The following is an 18,873-nucleotide window of genomic DNA, read 5'->3' on the forward strand; positions in this document are numbered from 1 at the left end:
AAGAAAACTTCTTTAATCTGGTGGAAAGAAACAGACATCCAGATCCAGGAGGCACAGAAAACTCCCATCAATATCAACAAAAGCAAGCCACCATCGAGACATAATATACTTAAATTAGCAAATTATAGTAATAAAGAAAAACTCTTAAAAGCAGCAAGACAAAAGAAGTTTTTAACTTACTAGGGAAAACTTATAAGGCTACCTAGGTATTTCTCTACAGAAATTTGGCAAGCTAGAAGAAAGTGACATGATATATTCAAAGTGCTAAATGGGGAGTGCCTGGGTGGCTCAGTCAGTTAAGCATCAGCCTTTGGCTCAGGTCAAGTTCTCAGGGTCCTGGGATAGAGCCCCATATCAAGCTCCGTATTCAACAGGGAGTCTGATTCTCCCTCTCCCTTTGTCTCTCCCCAAGCTTATGCTCTCTCTCTCTCTCTCTCAAATAAATGAATGAATGAATAAATAAATAAAATCTTTTGATAGAAGTGCTAAATGGGAAAACATGCAACCAAAACCACTCTATCCAGCAAAGCTATCATTCAGAATAAAAGGGGAAATAATGAGTTTCCCAGAAAAACAAAAACTAAAGGAGTTTGTAACCACTCAACCAACCCTGAAAAAAATATTAAAGGGGACTCTTTGAGTGGAAAAACGAAACCAAAAGTGACAAAGACAAGAAAGTTCAGAGAAAACAAGTAATAAAATTGCAGTAAATACATATCTACTGATAATTAATTTGAATGTAAATGGACTATATGCTGCAGTCACAAGACATAGCGTGTCAGAATGGATAAAAAACAAGACAGTTCTATGTGCTGCTTACAAGAGATTCACTTCAAACCTAAAGAAATATGCAGATTGAAAGTGAGAAATGGAGAAACATTAAACACGCACATAGATATCAAAAGAAAGCCTGAATATCATCACTTATATCAGAAAAATTAGACTTTAGAACAAAAACTGTAACAAAAGAAAAAGGATACTATATTATAATAAAGAGAACAATCCAACAAGAAGATATAATAATTGTAAATATTTATGCACCCAACAATTACTAACAAACATATCTCATTGATAATAATACAAAATAGTAGGGGACTTTAACACCATACTTATATCAATGGACAGATAATCCAAACAGAAAACAAACAAACAAAACCAATGGCTTTAAATGACACACTGGAATATATAGATTTAACAGATATATTCAGAACATTCCATCTTAAAACAGTAGAATACACACTCTTTACAAATGCATATGGAAGAATCTCTAGGACAGGTCATGTATTAGGTCACAAATAGGCCTCAACAAATATAAACAAGATTGAAATCGGACCACACCTTCTCTGACCACAACATCATGAAGCTAGAAGTCAACCACAAGAAAAAACTTGGAAATAACCACAAGTAAATGGAAGTTAAACAACATGCTAGTAAACAATGAATGTGTCAACTAGGAATTCAAAGAAGAAAATTTTAAAAATACACAGAAACAAATGAAAATGCAATAGTCCAAAATCTATAGGATGCAGCAAAAGCAGTTCTAAATGGGAAGTAGATAGCAATATCAGCCTGCCCTAAGAAGCAAGAACAATTTCAAGTAAACAACTTATTCTTATACTTAAAGGAGCTAGAAAAAGAACAACAAATGAAGCCTAAATCCAGCAGAAGGAAGAAAATAGTAAAGATTAAAGTAGAAATGAATGATACAGTAACTACAAAATCAGTAGAACAGATCAATGAAACCAGGAGCTGGTTCTCTGAAAAAAAAAATAATGAAATTGATAAACAGCTAGCTAGGTTCATCAAAAAGAAAAGAGAAAGCAATCAAATAAATGCAATTACAAATGAGAGAGGAAAAATAACAAAGCCATATAGAAATAGAAACAATTATAAGGGAATATCATGAAAAACTATACACCAACAAATTGGACAACTTGAAAGAAATGGATAAATTCCTAGAAAAATATTAACTACCAAATTGAAACAGGAATTAGAAAACTTAAACATACCAATAACCAGCAAAGAAATTGAATTAGTATTCAAAAAGCTCAACAAACAAAAGCCCAGGACCACCATTTTGCTTCATAAGCAAATTCTACCAAACACTGAAGGAAGAGTTAATAAATATTCTTCTCAAACAATCCTAGAAAAATAGAAAATGAAAGAAATATTCCAAATTCATTCTATGAAACCAGAACTACCATGATACCAAAACCAGATAAAGATACAACTAAAAAGGAGAACTACATGCCAAAATTGCTGAAAGAATATGGATGCAATAATTCTCCATAAAATACTAGCAAGTTGAATCCAATAATACGTTAAAAAAAATTCACCATGATCCAGTGAGATTTATTGCTAGGTTCCAAGCATGGTTCAGTATTTGCAAATCAATCAACATGATATACCACATTAATAAAAGAAAGGATAAGAATCATTTTATGATTTCAGTAGATGCAGAGAAGGCATCTGACAAAGTACAACAAAAATTTGTAATAAAACTGTCAACAGAGTAGGTTTAGAGGGAATATACCTCAGCATAATCAGGCCATTTATGGAAAACCCACAGCTAATATCATCCTCAATGGGGAAAAACTGAGAACTTTTCCTCTATAATCAGGAATAAGACAAGGATATCCATTCTCACCATTGTTATTTACATAGTAGTGCAAGTCTTGGCCTCAGCAGTCATAGAACAAAAAGAAATGAGAGGCATCCAAAATGGCAAGGAAGGAGTGAAACTTCAATATTTGCAGATGATATGATAGTCTATATAGAAAACCCAAAAGACGCCAACAAAAAACTGCTAGAACAATAAACAAATTCAGTAAAGTCATGGAATACAATATCAACATACAAAAATCTACTGCATTCCTATGCACCAATAATGAAGCAGAAGAAATAGAAATTAAGGAATCAATCCCATTTACAATTGCACCAAAACTATAAGATACCTAGGAATATACCTAACCAAAAATGTGAAAGACTTGTACTCTGAAAACTGCAAGACACTGATGAAAGAGACTGAAGATGACACAAAGAAATGAAAAGATATTCTATGTTTCTGAATTGGAAAAACAAATATTGTTAAAATGTCTATACTACTCAAAGCAATCTACATTTTCAATGCAATACCTATCAAAACATCAACAGCATTTTTCACAGACATAGAACAAACAATCTTAAAATTTGTATGGAACCACAAAAGACCCCAAGCAGCCAAAGCAATCTTGAAAAAGAAAAGCAAAGCTGTTGGCATCACAATTCTGGAATTCAGGTTGTATTACAAAGCTATAGTAATCAGAACATTATGGTACTGTCACAAAAACAGACACATTGAACCATGGAACAGAATAGAAAACCCAGAAATGAACCCACAACTATATGGTCAACTAATATTTGACAAAGCAGGATAAAATATCTAATGTGAAAAAGATACTCTCTTCACCAAATAGTACCAAACAGCAAAGAAAACAATCAACAAAAGTAGAAGGCAACCTATGGAACGGGAGAAGATATTTTCAAATGGCATATCTGACAAAGGCTTAATATCCAAAATCTCATAAAACTCAACACGCCAAAAATGAAGAATCCAATTAAAAAATGGGCAGAAGACATGAATAGTATTCTTCCAAGGAAGACATACAGATGGATAATAGACATGAAAATATTCTCAATATCCTTATTGTATTCAGGAAAATACAAATCAAAAGTGCTATGGGATACCAGCTCACACTTGTGAGAATGGCTAAAATCAACAACACAAGAAATAACAGGTATCGGCTAGGATATGGCAAAAGGGGAACTTGGTGCCCTGTTGGTGGGAATGCAAACTGGTGCAGCCACTCTGGAAAATAGCATGGAATTTCCTCAAAAAATTAAAAATAGAAACTACCTGATGACTCAGATTGTACTCTTATTTACTCCAAAAGTATGAAAATATTAATTCAGAAGGACACACACACCCTCGGTATTTATAGCTGCATAATTTGCAATAGGCAAATCATGGATGTAGCCCAAGTGTCCATTGATAAATGGATAAAGAAGAGATTGTACATATACAATATAGAATATTACTGAGCCATAAAGAATAATGAAATCTTGCCATTTACAATGATGTGGGTGGAGCTGGAATGTGTTATGCTAAGAGAAATAAGTCAGTCAGAGAAACACAAATACTTTATATTTCACTCATATATGGAATCGAAGAAACAAAACAAAAGGAGCAAAGGCAGGGGGAAAGAAAGAGAGAATCTAACCAAGAAACAAACTCTAAACTATAGAGAGGAAACTGATGGTTACCGGAGGGGAGGTGACAGTGATTTTATTTTATTTTTTTAATTCTTATTTCAATTTCAGTTAGTTAACCTGCAGTGTAATATTTGTTTCAGGTATACAGTATAATGATTAAACACTTCCATACAACAACTAGTGCTCATCACAGCAACTTTTCAAAAAGGTAAACAATTTAAAGACAAGGGGCATCTGGGTGCCTCAGTCAGTTAAGCATCTGACTCTTGATTTCATGCATGCAGGGTCATGGGATCAAGCCCCACATCAGGCTCTGCACTCAGCAGGGAGTCTGCTTGAATTCTCTCTCCCTCTTTCTCTGCCCCTCCTACAACAAATAAATAAATCTTAAAAAAAAAAAAAAGAAAGAAAAGACAAAAAACAGGAAAAAATAGAAAAATTCTAGCAAGATGAGAGAAGTAAACTTAACATGTCGGTATGAACAGTAAATGAAATAGACATATTGCTTCCATTAAAGCTAAATATTGTCAATCTAGAGTTAAAAGAAAGCTATATGCTGCTTACAAATACACATATATACTTTATTTTTTAAAAAAATATTTATTTATTTATTTGACAGAGAAAGAGATCACAAGTAGGCATAGAGGCAGGCAGAGAGAGAGGGGGAAGCAGGCTCCCCGCTGAGCAGAGAGCCCAATGCGGGGCTCGATCCCAGGACCCTGGGATCATGACCTGAGCTGAAGGCAGAGGCTTTAACCCACTGAGCCACCCAGGTGCCCCGACACATATATACTTTAAAAATAAAGATACACTTTTATTACTTTTAATGTAAAATAAAACACAGATGCAGAAAACCAACATATGAATGCATTTTATGAGATGCCATCCCTGTAACCACCATCCAGATGAAAAACAGAAGTATCCCAGCCACCCAGCAGCTCCTCCCTGTGCTCCCCTCAGTCACACCCACCTCCCCCACCAAAGTGACATCCAGCAGATTTCATAACAATTATATCTATATGTCTTTATTGTTCTGTCACCCAAAAGCATCCCTGGGCATTATGATTTAATCTTGTCCTTTGTGTTTTCTACAGTTCATAATACACTAAGTTTCTTTTAAATTGCAGGTTACCCCTTCATCCCCTCTTTCCCTTATAACATTTTTTTCTTTAAAGATTTTATTTATTTATTTGACAGAGATCACAAGTACGCAGAGAGGCAGGCAGAGAGAGAGAGAAGGAATCAGGTTCCCCACTGAGCAGAGAGACCGATGTGGGGCTCAACCCCAGTACCCTGGAATCATGACCTGGATCGAAGCAGACATTTAACTGACTGAGGCACCCAGGCACCCCTCCCTTATAAATTTTTAAAAAATTTTATAATTAGAAATTTGAACCTCTTAATCCCTTTCACTTATTTTACTCCCCTTATAATTTATTTCTTCAAGACCCCAAGTGTTTGAATTGTAGTTTCTTGTAATTTCTCCTGGTCTGAATATTGCTATTTGTGTATTCACAGTGCTGTTTACCCTTCTCTGTAAATATAAGGACACACTTATAAAGTAAAAGAATTTTTAAAAATATTCTGTATAAATTCTAATCCTGAATAAACAAACCTGGGTATAGAAGTATGAGACAAAATAGAAAATGACAAGGAGTATTACAAAAGGCAAAAAGTGATATTCATAATGATAAAAGTCATTCATCAAGAAGACAAATCATCCTTAAATGGGCATATATAAAATAACATGTCTTGGAAATATAAGAACACAAGGGACTAATAGAAATATCTACTATCTTAATTGAGTATATTTAAAGAACAAGCAAGCAAAAGAATTATCAAAGTGGTAAAATATTTGAAACTCTATTATCTAACTTGACCTAATTGATATTTATAGAATAATAGAGCTCACAGATAAAAAATCCACACTCTTCTGAAGTTTACATGGAACTGTCTATCCATAATGAACCATCTAATGAACAATGAATCTTCTCTCAGTGAATTACAATGGCTTAAAATGATTCAGAGTATGATCTGTGACCACAATTGAATTAAATTAGATAATAATAAGAAAAATGTAAGTGGAACATCCTCAAACTTATGGAATTTAAATGGCACATGGGGTAAAGTGGAAACCATGATGTGAATTAGAAAATATTTTGAAGTGACTATTAATGGAAATAAAGCCCATCAACATATATTGAATATAATGCATATAAATTTGGTGATAAATTTAAAGTGACAGTGGATGAACATTTATAGTTTAAAATATACATTTTTAATTTCAATTTTAATTTTTTTTAGATTTTTATTTATTTATTTGACCGACAGAGATCATAAGTAAGCAGAGAGGCAGGCAGAGAGAGAGTGGGGAGACAGGCTCACTGCTAAGCAGAGACCCTGATGCTGGGCTTGATCTCAGGACCCTGGGATCATGACCTGAGCCGAAGGCAGAGGCTTAACCCACTGAGCCACCTGGGTGTCCCTAAATGTATATTTTAGAAAGAAGAATGGTTTAATATGAATAAGACAAACTTCCATTCTTAAAAGCTGGAAAAAGAACAAATTACACCCAAAGTAGAAAAAGGAACACAAGAGCAAAAATCAGTAAGACAGGAAACAAAAAAATAATAGGAAAAAAAAAACCAGACTTGGTTATTTTAAAAGTTAATTAAATAATAGACTCAAAGAATGAATGAAGAATGTAGAGAAAAATCACAAAATTATCAATACTGAGAATGAAAAAAAGGGTTTTGTAGAGATTCTTTACAGTTCAAAGGAGGATAAGGGAGATGTATTGTGAACAACTTTGGCCAATATATCTAACAACTCAGAAGAAATGGATAAAATTCATCAGAAACAACTTTTCTAACACAAAGAGAAAGAGAATATCCGAATATATATATATATATATATATATGTATATATATATATATATTTTAAAAATCTGATTTCATAATTTAAAAAGAAAGTCTCTCACAAATAAAATTCTAAGTCTAAATCACTCCATTTCTAAATTCCAAGAAACATGAGAAGAAGAAATGTTCACAGCATTACACTAACTCTTTCAAAGACTAGAGGAAGGAATAACATTTCCCAGTTTCTTTTATAAGGCCAGCATAAATCTGGTACAAAACCTGACAAGCTTCTTACAATGAAAGAGAATTACAGACATATATTTCTAACGACTATGGATACAAAAATGTGAAACAAAATGCTGGCAAATCAATCTAGTAAAACGTAAAAAGATAGTACATCAAATAATATGTACCCCAGCATACAATTTATTTCAACACTAGAATGTCAATAATTTTAATTCACTAAATTAACAGAAAATGAAGAAAGCTATATGATCACCTCAATTTACATAACAAGAGCTTTTTTGAAAATAGAAAGAGTTGGAGATAGCAAGGGGGGTGTAAGGGAGGGGGGATGGGGGGAAGAGTAGAAGGAAAGAGAGAGAGAATCCTAAGTAGGCTCCACACTCAGTGTGGAGTCCATCGTGAGGCTTAATATCATGACCCTGGGATCATGACCCAGATGAAAGTGAGAGTTGGGCACTCAATTGACCGAACCACCCAGGTGCCCCTATAACAAAAACTTTAGATAAAATTCACATTTGCAGTAAGACACATATGAAAATCCCAGCAAACTTGGGGGAGTAAATTTCTGAATAGGAATGTGTATGTACAAAAATCCACTGAATGTAAGCCCTAGTATAGAAGATACTTGTAAACCATGAAATCCAACAACAACAAAAATAATATCTGGAATGTGTTAATAGGTTCAACATATAATAAGAAAGGGACAAGGCCACACAATTGAAAAATAGACCAACATCTTAAACAAGCATTTACCAATAAAGACCAATAAATATATACAATTTTACTAAAGTTTATTAATAACTGTGAAAATGCAAATTAATGAATATAATGGAATAAAAAAAACCCAAACAACCCCCCCATACACTTCCGATGAAAACATAAATTAGTACAACAATCTTGGAAAACTTGGAGGTATCTATAAAACATACCCTGTGATTCAGCAACTTCACTCTAAAAATATACGTGAAGGAAATCACTACATACATTCACTAAAGAAATAAAATAGCCAAATACGATTTTTAATAGCCACCACCATAAACAAACATTAATCAACAATAAAATGTAAAAACGGTTGGCATTATATTCATTTAATGGGCGATAAACACCTATGAGGAAAAACTAAAGTTATCACTCTTCACAATATGGATGGACGGATGTAAAAGAGTACATGGTGATCGGTTCCATTTATGTAAAGTTCAAAAACAAACAAAACTATGATGGTAGCGATAATGATCGTCATGGGGCACTCTGTGGGTTTTGGTGGTTCTATGTTTTATTTCTTGATCTGAATCTAGATGTTAATTACGCTGGTTTGTTTACTTGAATATTAATTGAATAGTTAGCCTATGGTTTGTAGAATATATCTATAAAGATATATAGATATCTTCAATGAAAAGTTCTGTAAGAAGTGCGTATGAATCTTCCTGCTCATTAACTGTTTCTTCAGCCCTGTGTTATGGGAGTGCCTTTGCTCTTCTGTTAGTCCCAAAAACGGCGTCAAACTGATTCGAAGTCTTCTGCACAGACTTAGGGGCCAAGACAGCCTATGTTCAACAGTGCACAGCACCCACTCTTTCGACCCACCTCTGCTCTCACAGCCGACTGACTCTTGCTGGGTCCGTGGCCAGGAGGGCTCTCCTCGCGCTCCCAACTGCCCTCTAGGAAAGCCAACTGCCATTATTCGGGCGGGCATCTGTACATGAAGCCATGTTGTGTTTACTACTTCTCATCGGGCTCATCGGGGTCCAGACAGACAATAGTAAGTACAAAAACCTGTCTTCTGACATTTTGGGAATGTCAGTTCTCCTCTCCATTTTTTTCTGAGATGCCAGGTATCCCTGGGAAACTGCTTTCTTGTAGGGGCTCCGACTCTGTAAGCCAGACCCCACCACGACATGACCTCCCCCAAACAAAATCCACATTGGATGTGAGGGGGCTTTCCCACTCGTCTTGGTACCATATGAAATATGAGATGTGCCATGGTTTAAGTGAATGTATCAAGGTTAGAATTTCATTTATTGCTCTGCATTCTTGACCAGTAGACTCTGTAGTTGGAAAAGTCCCAAAGACCTGACTTTTTTGTACTGAATTTCTCTTTAAAGTCTTGTAATTCTAGGAAGAAGTGTGAATTGAGTGTATTTGAAAAGATAGTTTAAAAAAAGGTAGCAGGTGAAAGATTACAGATTTAGATAAGGAAATAATGGAGGAAGCTATGGAGTGATGGTGTTACTCTAATAAAACATTTGTACCTTGCAGATTCTGAAAGACTACGTGTGCAAATTACAATACCAGAGAAAATACTGTCAATATTAAGTGGAGGAGTTGAATCACATGTAATTAAGCACTAGCATTTTTCACATTCTAAAATGATGCGGATTTTTTTTTTTTGTAAGAAGTAAACTTGGCATTTTCATCCATGCAAACTTGGTGAATTTTATATTTATACCTGGTTTTCCTTAAGTGGAAAAGCTCTTTTAGAAATGAACCAAGATAAACCATGCTTCATAGAAATGTGGTATAGTGATGCTTATTATCAAAGCCCCAAGTCCCATCGTTTAAATCTGTTTTCCTCTTGAGTGTCTTTGAATAATCATTGACCTGATCCATCTAGACATTCTCTTCTTACTCACTAGGCTGTCTTTGAGGGTTTTTGTCTTTGTTAAGTAAGCCCATGGCTTCCTATATGATCATTTCATTTAATGAAGTTTATATGATCAGTTTTTCCATCTTGATTGCAAATGTGTTAGTTATTAAGACTTTTTTCATGCCATCTTAGTTCATCTTGGTTCAGGGTATTAGGTTTTGTTTTCTTTGAATTAGAAAATATCTTTTTTTTTCTTTTTACTAATTTCTGGAATCAATCCAAGAGGTGAAATGTGTTTTTTCAAATATCACACCTTAATTTTCTTTTTGGTTGAGTAGTAAATGTTCTGGTAATTTGAGTGCAAATATTTCCTTACCAACTACCCACTTGTCACCTTAACTTACAAGCTTAAATTTTTCAATATATCATTTTAAAAGGAATGCATATTTATGAAAACTTAGATTTAACCATTTAAATAGAAAAAAAGGTGAGGCATTTAACAGTATTTTGAGAGAGTTTTATTTTTCAATGCAAAAATAATATGGAATTGCTTGTTCTTATTAGAAAATATATACAGAATCAGCTTAGAAGGAAATATCTTCAACCAGGCATCACCACCTTCTATGATAGTAATTCTCATATGAGAAGTACTAAAAAATCACCTGTCCTCAACTTTCAAATTTACGAGGGAAAATGTTTGACTATTTTGTTAATGTCTCTATCCCCCATGTCTAGAATAGTGCTGAATACATAGTATTTTTTGAATTAGTGAGGCTATATTGTACTTATGGGTTTAACAGTTGCTATAAACATAACATAGTGTATGTTAATAACTTGTAATTAATAAATAAATGATATAATTTATAAGAAGATACTCTTCACTAGAAGTTCTAAAAAAACTGAACGACCTGTCTAGATGTGAAAAGTATAATGAAAGTGGGAAAAAAAAAATCAAGAATTAACAGTAGACCAGAATCAGCTAAAGAGATCAGAAAATGCAACATATGAATGACTATGGGAGAAGGAAGATAGAATTGGATGCTTAAGTATATAATAACTGATATTCCTGAAAGAGGGAGAAGAAACCTGGAGAAGAGGCTATATTAAACATATAATAACTGAGAAATTATAGAAAAAGGGAATCTTTAGATGCAAATATGACAACACAGAATAAATAGAAATCAGTACAGACAACACCCTGACACAGCGAAATCAGAATACCAGACATCTACTTGGATATTATAAAAAGGAGTAAAACAAGAACAAAGAATAAGACTCAAATATTAAAAATAAGTAGAAATGTAGAACAAAAAAAAATAAGGGAAAATACACACACACACACACACACACATATATATTTAATAATAATTTTATTGGTAAATAACATATCTTTGATGAAGGTGTGTATTGTACATGTATGTGTTTATATACATATACATATATATATATATATATATACATATACATATATATATATATGGTAAATACTTTTTAGGATATAGTCAACCTTTATTGAAAGACATTAGATTCTTTCTCTCTCCCTCTGCCCCTCTTGCTTGCCCCCTCTTTCTTTCTCTTTTTCTAACATAAATAAATAAATCTTTAAAAAAATTATACAACCACTAATAAAAGTGGAAAAATAAAAAATAAATCATGTTGGCAGTCAAGAATATGCAGTATTTTCTTGGGCTAATTTTCACCAAATCTATATAGATTGACTGCTGTTCTAATAAGAAATTTTGTGGAAATTGGCAGATTGACTCTAAAATATGTATGGAAAGGTTAAAACTAAAAAAATTATTAACTTTGAAGAACAAAACAGTGATTCACTTTGGTTTAATTTCAAAACATATTTTAAAGTTTAATTAATATAATGTGATAATTCTAAGGGACAAATAAATTAAAAAAGAGTGCCTCCTAAAGACCCACACACATACAAACTTATCAGTTCAGTGGTGGCAATGAAATCATTGGTTAAAAAATGTACTAGTTAATAAATGGTGAAGGCACAGTTGATTAATGATATGGAATAATGATAAAGTATATATCAATGCTACATTATACACCAAAATTGCTTCAAGATCATTTAAATGCATACATCTGAGAGTAAAGTACTAAAAATCTGGAAGACAAGATAAAAGACTATTTCTAGGAGCTTATAATAGAGAAGAATTATACCAGAAAGAAAAAGGAATACAAATACTTAAATGAAGGATTAAGGAATATCTAGATTCGAAGATAAAAATAAATAGATACCATAAATAAAGTGAAAAATATTCCAGACTCACAGAAGATATTTGAAATCCATATAACACAGAAAAGGTATCCAGAATATATCAAGAATTCATACAAGTCATGGGGCGCCTGCGTGGCTCAGTGGGTTAAAGCCTTTTCTTTCATCTCAGGTCATGATCCCAGGGTCCTGGGATCGAGCCCCACATTGGGTTCTTTGCTCAGCAGGGAGCACTGCTTCCCCCCTCTCTCTGCCTGCCTCTCTGCCTACTTGTGATATCTGTCTGTCAAATAAATAAATAAAATCTTCTAAAAAAAAGAATTAATACGAGTCAATAAGATAAAAAACAAAAAAAAATAGAAACGTACAAAGTTATAAATGACAAGGGTTGAACTTGAGAGGGTAATAATTATCAAACATATATACAAATCAGGATATTTATAAGGAATTGCCAAGTAAACACAATAAGTTACTATTTCACATCAGCAATGGCAAACATTAACTCTTAACAAAACAAAATGCAATTAGAGGAGATGGATAGAAAGATAATATTACTTTTTGTGAATGTCTACATTGGTACAACAAATTTGCAGATTAATTTTAAGCTTGAAGTGAAGTTGCAAAAGTACTTTTCAATAAAAGAAGTTCACTCATAGGTTTAGTTTAACATATCTAACAAAAATGCACAAAGATATATGTCTAAGATTATTTATTGGGTCATTGCTTAAAATAGTGATGAAACAAAACTAAACATCCATTGACAGCATAGATGAATAAACTGTGTTATATTCATATGGCATGCTATACCATCAATGGCATACTATACCATCAAAAAAATAAATTAGAAAGCTATATGTATTGGTGATGATGATGATAGCAATGTTTGCATAGTGCTTATTGTATGAGATAGTGTTTCAAGCAGAGATGTAATCCAGCAATGAAATACATAATTTGTAGGATTACAACTATGAAGAACAAAAATTTATGCAAAAAATTAAACATCCATAATTAGTATAAATATAAAAATATGAATGGGAATGATAAACATGAAATTCAGGATGTTGGTTAGCTGGAGTGTAAGAAAGGGAATTGATCATGGGATGAGAGAGTAGTTAAAATTGCTTTCAAATACTTGCAATGCTATTAATTTTTAACATAGACATCGGTGACAGGCATTTTATATGATTTTCTGTAATGTTTATATGTCCAAATATATAATAATTAAAAATAATAATTAATTGTGGCTTATAGAGATCAAATGCCTTTGAAAAAAAATCATGCATAAAGTTGAAATATTGAAAGGTTTTTCTCCTGAGATCAGGAAAAGGATAAGGATGTCCACTATTACCTTTTCTATTTATCCTTGCTTGGAAATATTAGCCACTGCAATAAGGAAAAAAATAACAAAAATTAAAAATAAGCATAAAAATTAGAAAATATAATGCTATCATTATTTACAGATTAAATGATTCTCTACAAAATAAAATCCAAAATAATCTAGAGAAAATTAGAAATAGCATAATAATTTACTAAATTCTTTAGAAACAAGATCAGAACACAACAAAATAAAAAGAAACAATATCAAAACAAAAATCAATTGCATTTCTATTCTGCAGAAGAAAAATATAAAATGAAACTTTTAAAAAGAAAATTTTACACTACATAAAAATAAAAATCAAAATCTAACAAAAATAAGCAAAGCCTCCTCTCTGAAGACAATAAAACAAGATGAGAAAAATTAAAGGCTTGAATAAATAGAGTATATCCCATGTTATTGGATTGGAAGGCTCAATAATGTAAAGATGTCAAAGCTACCCAAATTGATCTACAAAGACTGAATTGCCCATTTGTGAGACATCATTTCTTAATCTTACTATTAATAAAATAAATCAATGAGTTTTGGTCCAAACTTGGAATGAATTTTATAAAATCTGCAAATATGTGCTGTTAAATCTTTGTTCTACTATATAAATTTTGTGTTGAATAGTTTATACTCTTTAATTTTAAGCATAAGTTTTGCAGTGACCTCATTAAACTAATTTAATTATTGGATAAAAACCAATTTTTCAGATTCAAATGTTTTATTAGCTACATTTGAAAATTAACAAATAAGAAATAACAAATCATATTCTTCCATCATATTTATTATGAAAGCCAATATTTAAATATCAAGTTTCATTGGAATAAATTAACATTAAATTTTCCTCTTTTTACTGTATTCATGTGCTTTGAATGTAGTTAGCATTGATATAAAATGTTCCTTTCTAACATTCTTCTCACTTTTCTTTGCCTTTTTAATATACTCTTCTTCTAGGTGTCCTACAACATTATGATTGAAGGAAAAACATACACGGTGAACCTAATGCAAAAGTAGGTGTTCTATATTATTTTGTCATTTCTATTTGTTCTAATTATTATTTATAATTAATCCAGAGTCTAATTATTTTGCATTTCTAGATGTTCCTAGTTACTGGCTATTCATTTGAAAACATCTTGAATTTTAGGGTGGAAAGAATAGTGGTAACTAAAAGAAAATTACTTAACACATGATGTCAGAATGTATTTAGGACTTAGAATATAATTGTAATTAGCCAAACTCAATCCCATGCCAGCTGATGAATTAGGAAAAATAAGCACATCATACTAAGGAATAAATAAAATTCAGAATTGTAATGGACTTTTTAAATGGTAAAAATAGGAATTTCAGAACTCTAATGTGTTTTTAAAACTGTGTGAAATTGTTTTTTTTTTCTCTCCAAATTTTTATTTAAAATCCGGTTAGTTAATACATAATGTAATATTAGTTTCAGGAGTAGAATTTAGTGATTCATCACTTACATATATAACAACTAGTGGTTATCACAAGTGCCCTCCTTAATCCCTATCACCTATTTTGCACATCCCTCACTCACTTCACCTCTGGTAATCCTCAATTTGTTCTCTATAGATAAATCTCATTCTCTCTCTCTCTCTCTTTTTAAAGATTTTCTTTATTTATTTGACAGACATAGATCACAAGTAGGCAGAGAGGCAGGCAGAGAGAGAGGAGGAAGCAGACCCCCTGCTGAGAGAGAGCCCGATGGATGCGGGGCTTGATCCCAAGACCCTGGGATCATGACCAGAGCCAAAGGCAGAGGCTTTAACCCACTGAGCCACCCAGGTGCCCCTTTACAGCTAAGTCTCTTTTATGGGTTTGTCTTTCTCTCTTTTTCCCCCTATGTTAATCTGTTTGTTTCTTGAATTCCGCATATGAGGGAAATCATATAGTATTTATTTGTCTTTCTCTGACTGACTGATCTTGCTGAGCTTAATACATGCTAGCTCCATCCATGTCATTGCAAATGGCAAGATTTCATTCTTTTTTATGGATAAGTGAAATTCCATTATATAGATATACAATCTTTTCTTTATCCATTTATCAATTGATGGACATTTGGGTTGTTTCCATAATTTAGCTATAGTAGACAATGCTACTATAAATACTGGGATGCATGTGTCCCTTTGAATTTTTTGTATTCTTTGGGTAAATAGTTAGTAGTGCTATTGCTGGATTGTAGGGTAGTTCTATTTTTACCTTTTTGAGGAACCTCCATACTGCTTTCCAGAGCAGCTGCATCAATTTGCATTCCCATCAACACTGGGAGAGGGTTCCCTTTTGTCTGCATCATTGCCAACGTCTTTGTTTCCTGTGTTGTTATTTTAGCCATTCTGACAGGTGTGAGGTAATATCTCATTGTGGTTTTGATTTGTATTTCCCCGATAATGAGTAATGTTGATCATTTCATGTGTCTGCTATTTCATGTGTCTGTTAGCCATCTGTGTCATCATTAGTTGTATCGTATATTCTATATTTTTTCCTAATATTAAAAAAGTTGGCTTCTGAACAGCAGTATATTTCTTAAGCTCTGTCTTTTTTTATATTAGGAAAAAAGAGTATAGAATATACAATACAGCTGATGATGATATAATTGATGAATTGAGTATTACACACCCTACAATTAATGCTTTCCTCATGCATACAAGCAAAATACACTTAAGGAAAAACCATCACAAAGTCTTTTAAGAGTAACCATATTCTCAATGACTAGCATGAGAAAATTAGAACATAATTACAAATGTTTAATCAAAGAGGAACCAACTTTTTGGAAATTAAGTAAGAGTTACCTAGTAAGTCTTGGCTTAAAAAATTTCAAAATATTGTTGCAAAATGTCAAAAAAGTAGTCACAAATAGAACTCAACTTTTTAGATCTGATCAAAACTATACAAAGTAAAATGTAAAACTTTCTTCTCCTTTTTTTTTTTCCATTTTATATGCAACAGATGAGAATATAGTGAATAAGACTGTGGTGAAGAGGAGACAGAATAATGTGTGTCCAGGGAATCCCTGCTGGTGGAGTCACAAAGCCTTCAGTGACCACTGTCCCAGGGACTCAGGGTGTCTTGGCAGGTAGTTGGCTTCAGGCTTAGTCAACAGTTTATATACAAACAGTGATGTCACTTGCACTCTGAACAGCCTATGAAGCTTTTGGCTGTGTGCTAGCAGCAATCTGTATCTTGTCACAGAAACTTCACAATCCCCTACAGCCTTCAAACACACAAAATTAGAACACCAGTTTTATCACATTGCTCAAAGGTGTTCCTGCTAAACTCAGGAATGGTTCTAGATTAAAATATTGAGGGTAATACTACAGGCAAACCTCATCTTATTGTTCACATACTATATGTTTTACATATTAAAGGTTTTTGTGGCAACCCTATGCCAAGCAGTGGCTTCATTCCATTTAGTGGATCCATTTAGCTGGCTCCAATGTTTATATAATTCATCACCTAAGAATTTCGGCAATGATGGGGCTATTTGTAATCCATTCCACATCTGCATGAGATGTAGTTTAGGGTTTTCATTTTTGCATGTGATGCTCCTTTTGCCATTGTCAGGATTGGATAGCTTCATTTTCTCCATTGTCTATAGACAGCAGGTATTGATTTTTTTCTCCTTCTGCTTAAAAATTGTGAGGATATTTCTAGCTTTATGCCCTTTACTGGAAATCCCACAGTGTTTTCTCATGCTAGAGACCAGAGGCCATTTAACCCTCCATCCATAAGGCCACAATTCTGGTCCAGATTCTGTCCTTGTTTGCACTGTCACCTGCTCACTCTTTCAGCTGCAGCACTAGTCTTTACTTTTATTTCTTTGATCATTCTGTTTACTTTTAAAAAGATTTTATTTATTTACTTGACAGACAGAGATCACAAGTAGGCAGAGAGGCAGGTGGTGGGGGAGGGGGGAGCAGGCTCCCTGCTGAGCAGAGAGCCTGATGTGGGGCTCGATCCCAGAACCCTGGGATCATGACCTGAGCTGAAGGCAGAGGCTTTAACCCACTGAGCCACCCAGGTGCCCCATTTGATCATTCTGTTTAAAGCAAGAATCAGTACTCCTTTGGCACAGGGCAAACATTTTAGAATGGGCTCCATATGGTCTCTCTTGCAACCACTCAGTTCTGCTATTGTGAAAGCTGTCATAGGGAATATGCAGATAGATGGATATAGCTATATTCTAATTTCACTTTATATTAAAAAAAGTGGTGGGTTGGGTTTGGCCTATAGACCATACTTTGTCAACATACTTTATTGTCTAAAATGTAGTACCATATTTAAAAATGGTTAATGGTTAATTGGTTATTTCTGAATGATGAAAGTGGAAATGGAAATAGGGGATTGGATCTTCTTTCTTTCATAAAAATCACTACCAATTACCTTTATTTAATTGTTGTTTTAATATTTATTGTACAATATATTAAGTACAAGTTAAAATATATGAAATATATTTATGCAGTTAAATGAATAACTATGAAATAAACATTCCTGTACCCCCTGACATTGACTGCCCTCCAAAAGCCATACAGATAACATTTTCCATCCCTATTATTTGTAACTACTTTCTTGATCATTGTGATAACCATTTCCTTGATTTTATTTAATTATCCTAAGTAACATATTTCTATTTGTTTGCTTTGAATTCTAAATGAATCATAGCTTATTCTCCTACAACTTGTTACAGTCACTCAAAATAATATCTGTGAGATTTATCAATGTTGTTAAAAGTAATTTTGATGCTTGTTCCTTTCACCAAATTAGGGAAATTCTCTGTTATAATTTGCTCCAAAATACCTTCTGCCCCTCTCTCTTCTTCCTCTTCTTCTGGCATCCCAATTATTCTAATATTGTTTCATCTTATGGTATCACTTATCTCTTGAATTCTCCCTTCGTGGTCCAGTAGTTGTTTATCTCTCTTTTTCTCAGCTTCTTTATTATCCATCATTTGGTCTTCTATATCACTTATTCTCTCTTCTGCCTCATTTATCCTAGCAGTTAGAACCTCCATTTTTTATTGCATTTCACTGATTACAACTTGGTTAGATTTTAGTTCTTTTATTTCTCCATAAAGGGATTCTCTAGTATGTTCCATGTTCTTTTCAAGCCCAGCTAGCACCTTGATAATTGTCATTCTGAACTCTACTTCTGACATCTTACTAATGTTTGTATTAATTGGGTCCCCAGCTGTCGGTACTGCCCCTTGTTCTTTTTTTTTGAGGTGAGTTTTTCCACTTTATCATTTTATCCAGATAAGAATAGATGAATGAGAGAACAAAATATTAAAAGAGTAGCAATGCCCCCGGAAAAATATACACTAACCAAATCA

General features: G+C 33.2%; 1 protein-coding gene across 1 annotated transcript in view; it reads left to right on the plus strand.

Annotated features, from left to right (window-relative positions):
- Positions 1-9,062: 9,062 nt before the first annotated feature.
- The window catches only part of LOC111144611 (ADAM metallopeptidase domain 2), a 147,147-nt gene continuing 137,336 nt past the window's right edge, over positions 9,063-18,873 (plus strand). The window contains exons 1-3 of the mRNA XM_022498995.1: positions 9,063-9,114; positions 9,612-9,688; positions 14,487-14,542. Coding sequence (XP_022354703.1) covers positions 9,063-9,114; positions 9,612-9,688; positions 14,487-14,542 — 185 coding nt within the window. The remainder of the gene's footprint in view (positions 9,115-9,611; positions 9,689-14,486; positions 14,543-18,873) is intronic.

Source organism: Enhydra lutris, unplaced genomic scaffold (assembly GCF_002288905.1).
Source record: "Enhydra lutris kenyoni isolate GAN:26980312 unplaced genomic scaffold, ASM228890v2 scaffoldscaffold11, whole genome shotgun sequence".
NCBI classification, from domain to species: Eukaryota; Metazoa; Chordata; class Mammalia; order Carnivora; family Mustelidae; genus Enhydra; species Enhydra lutris.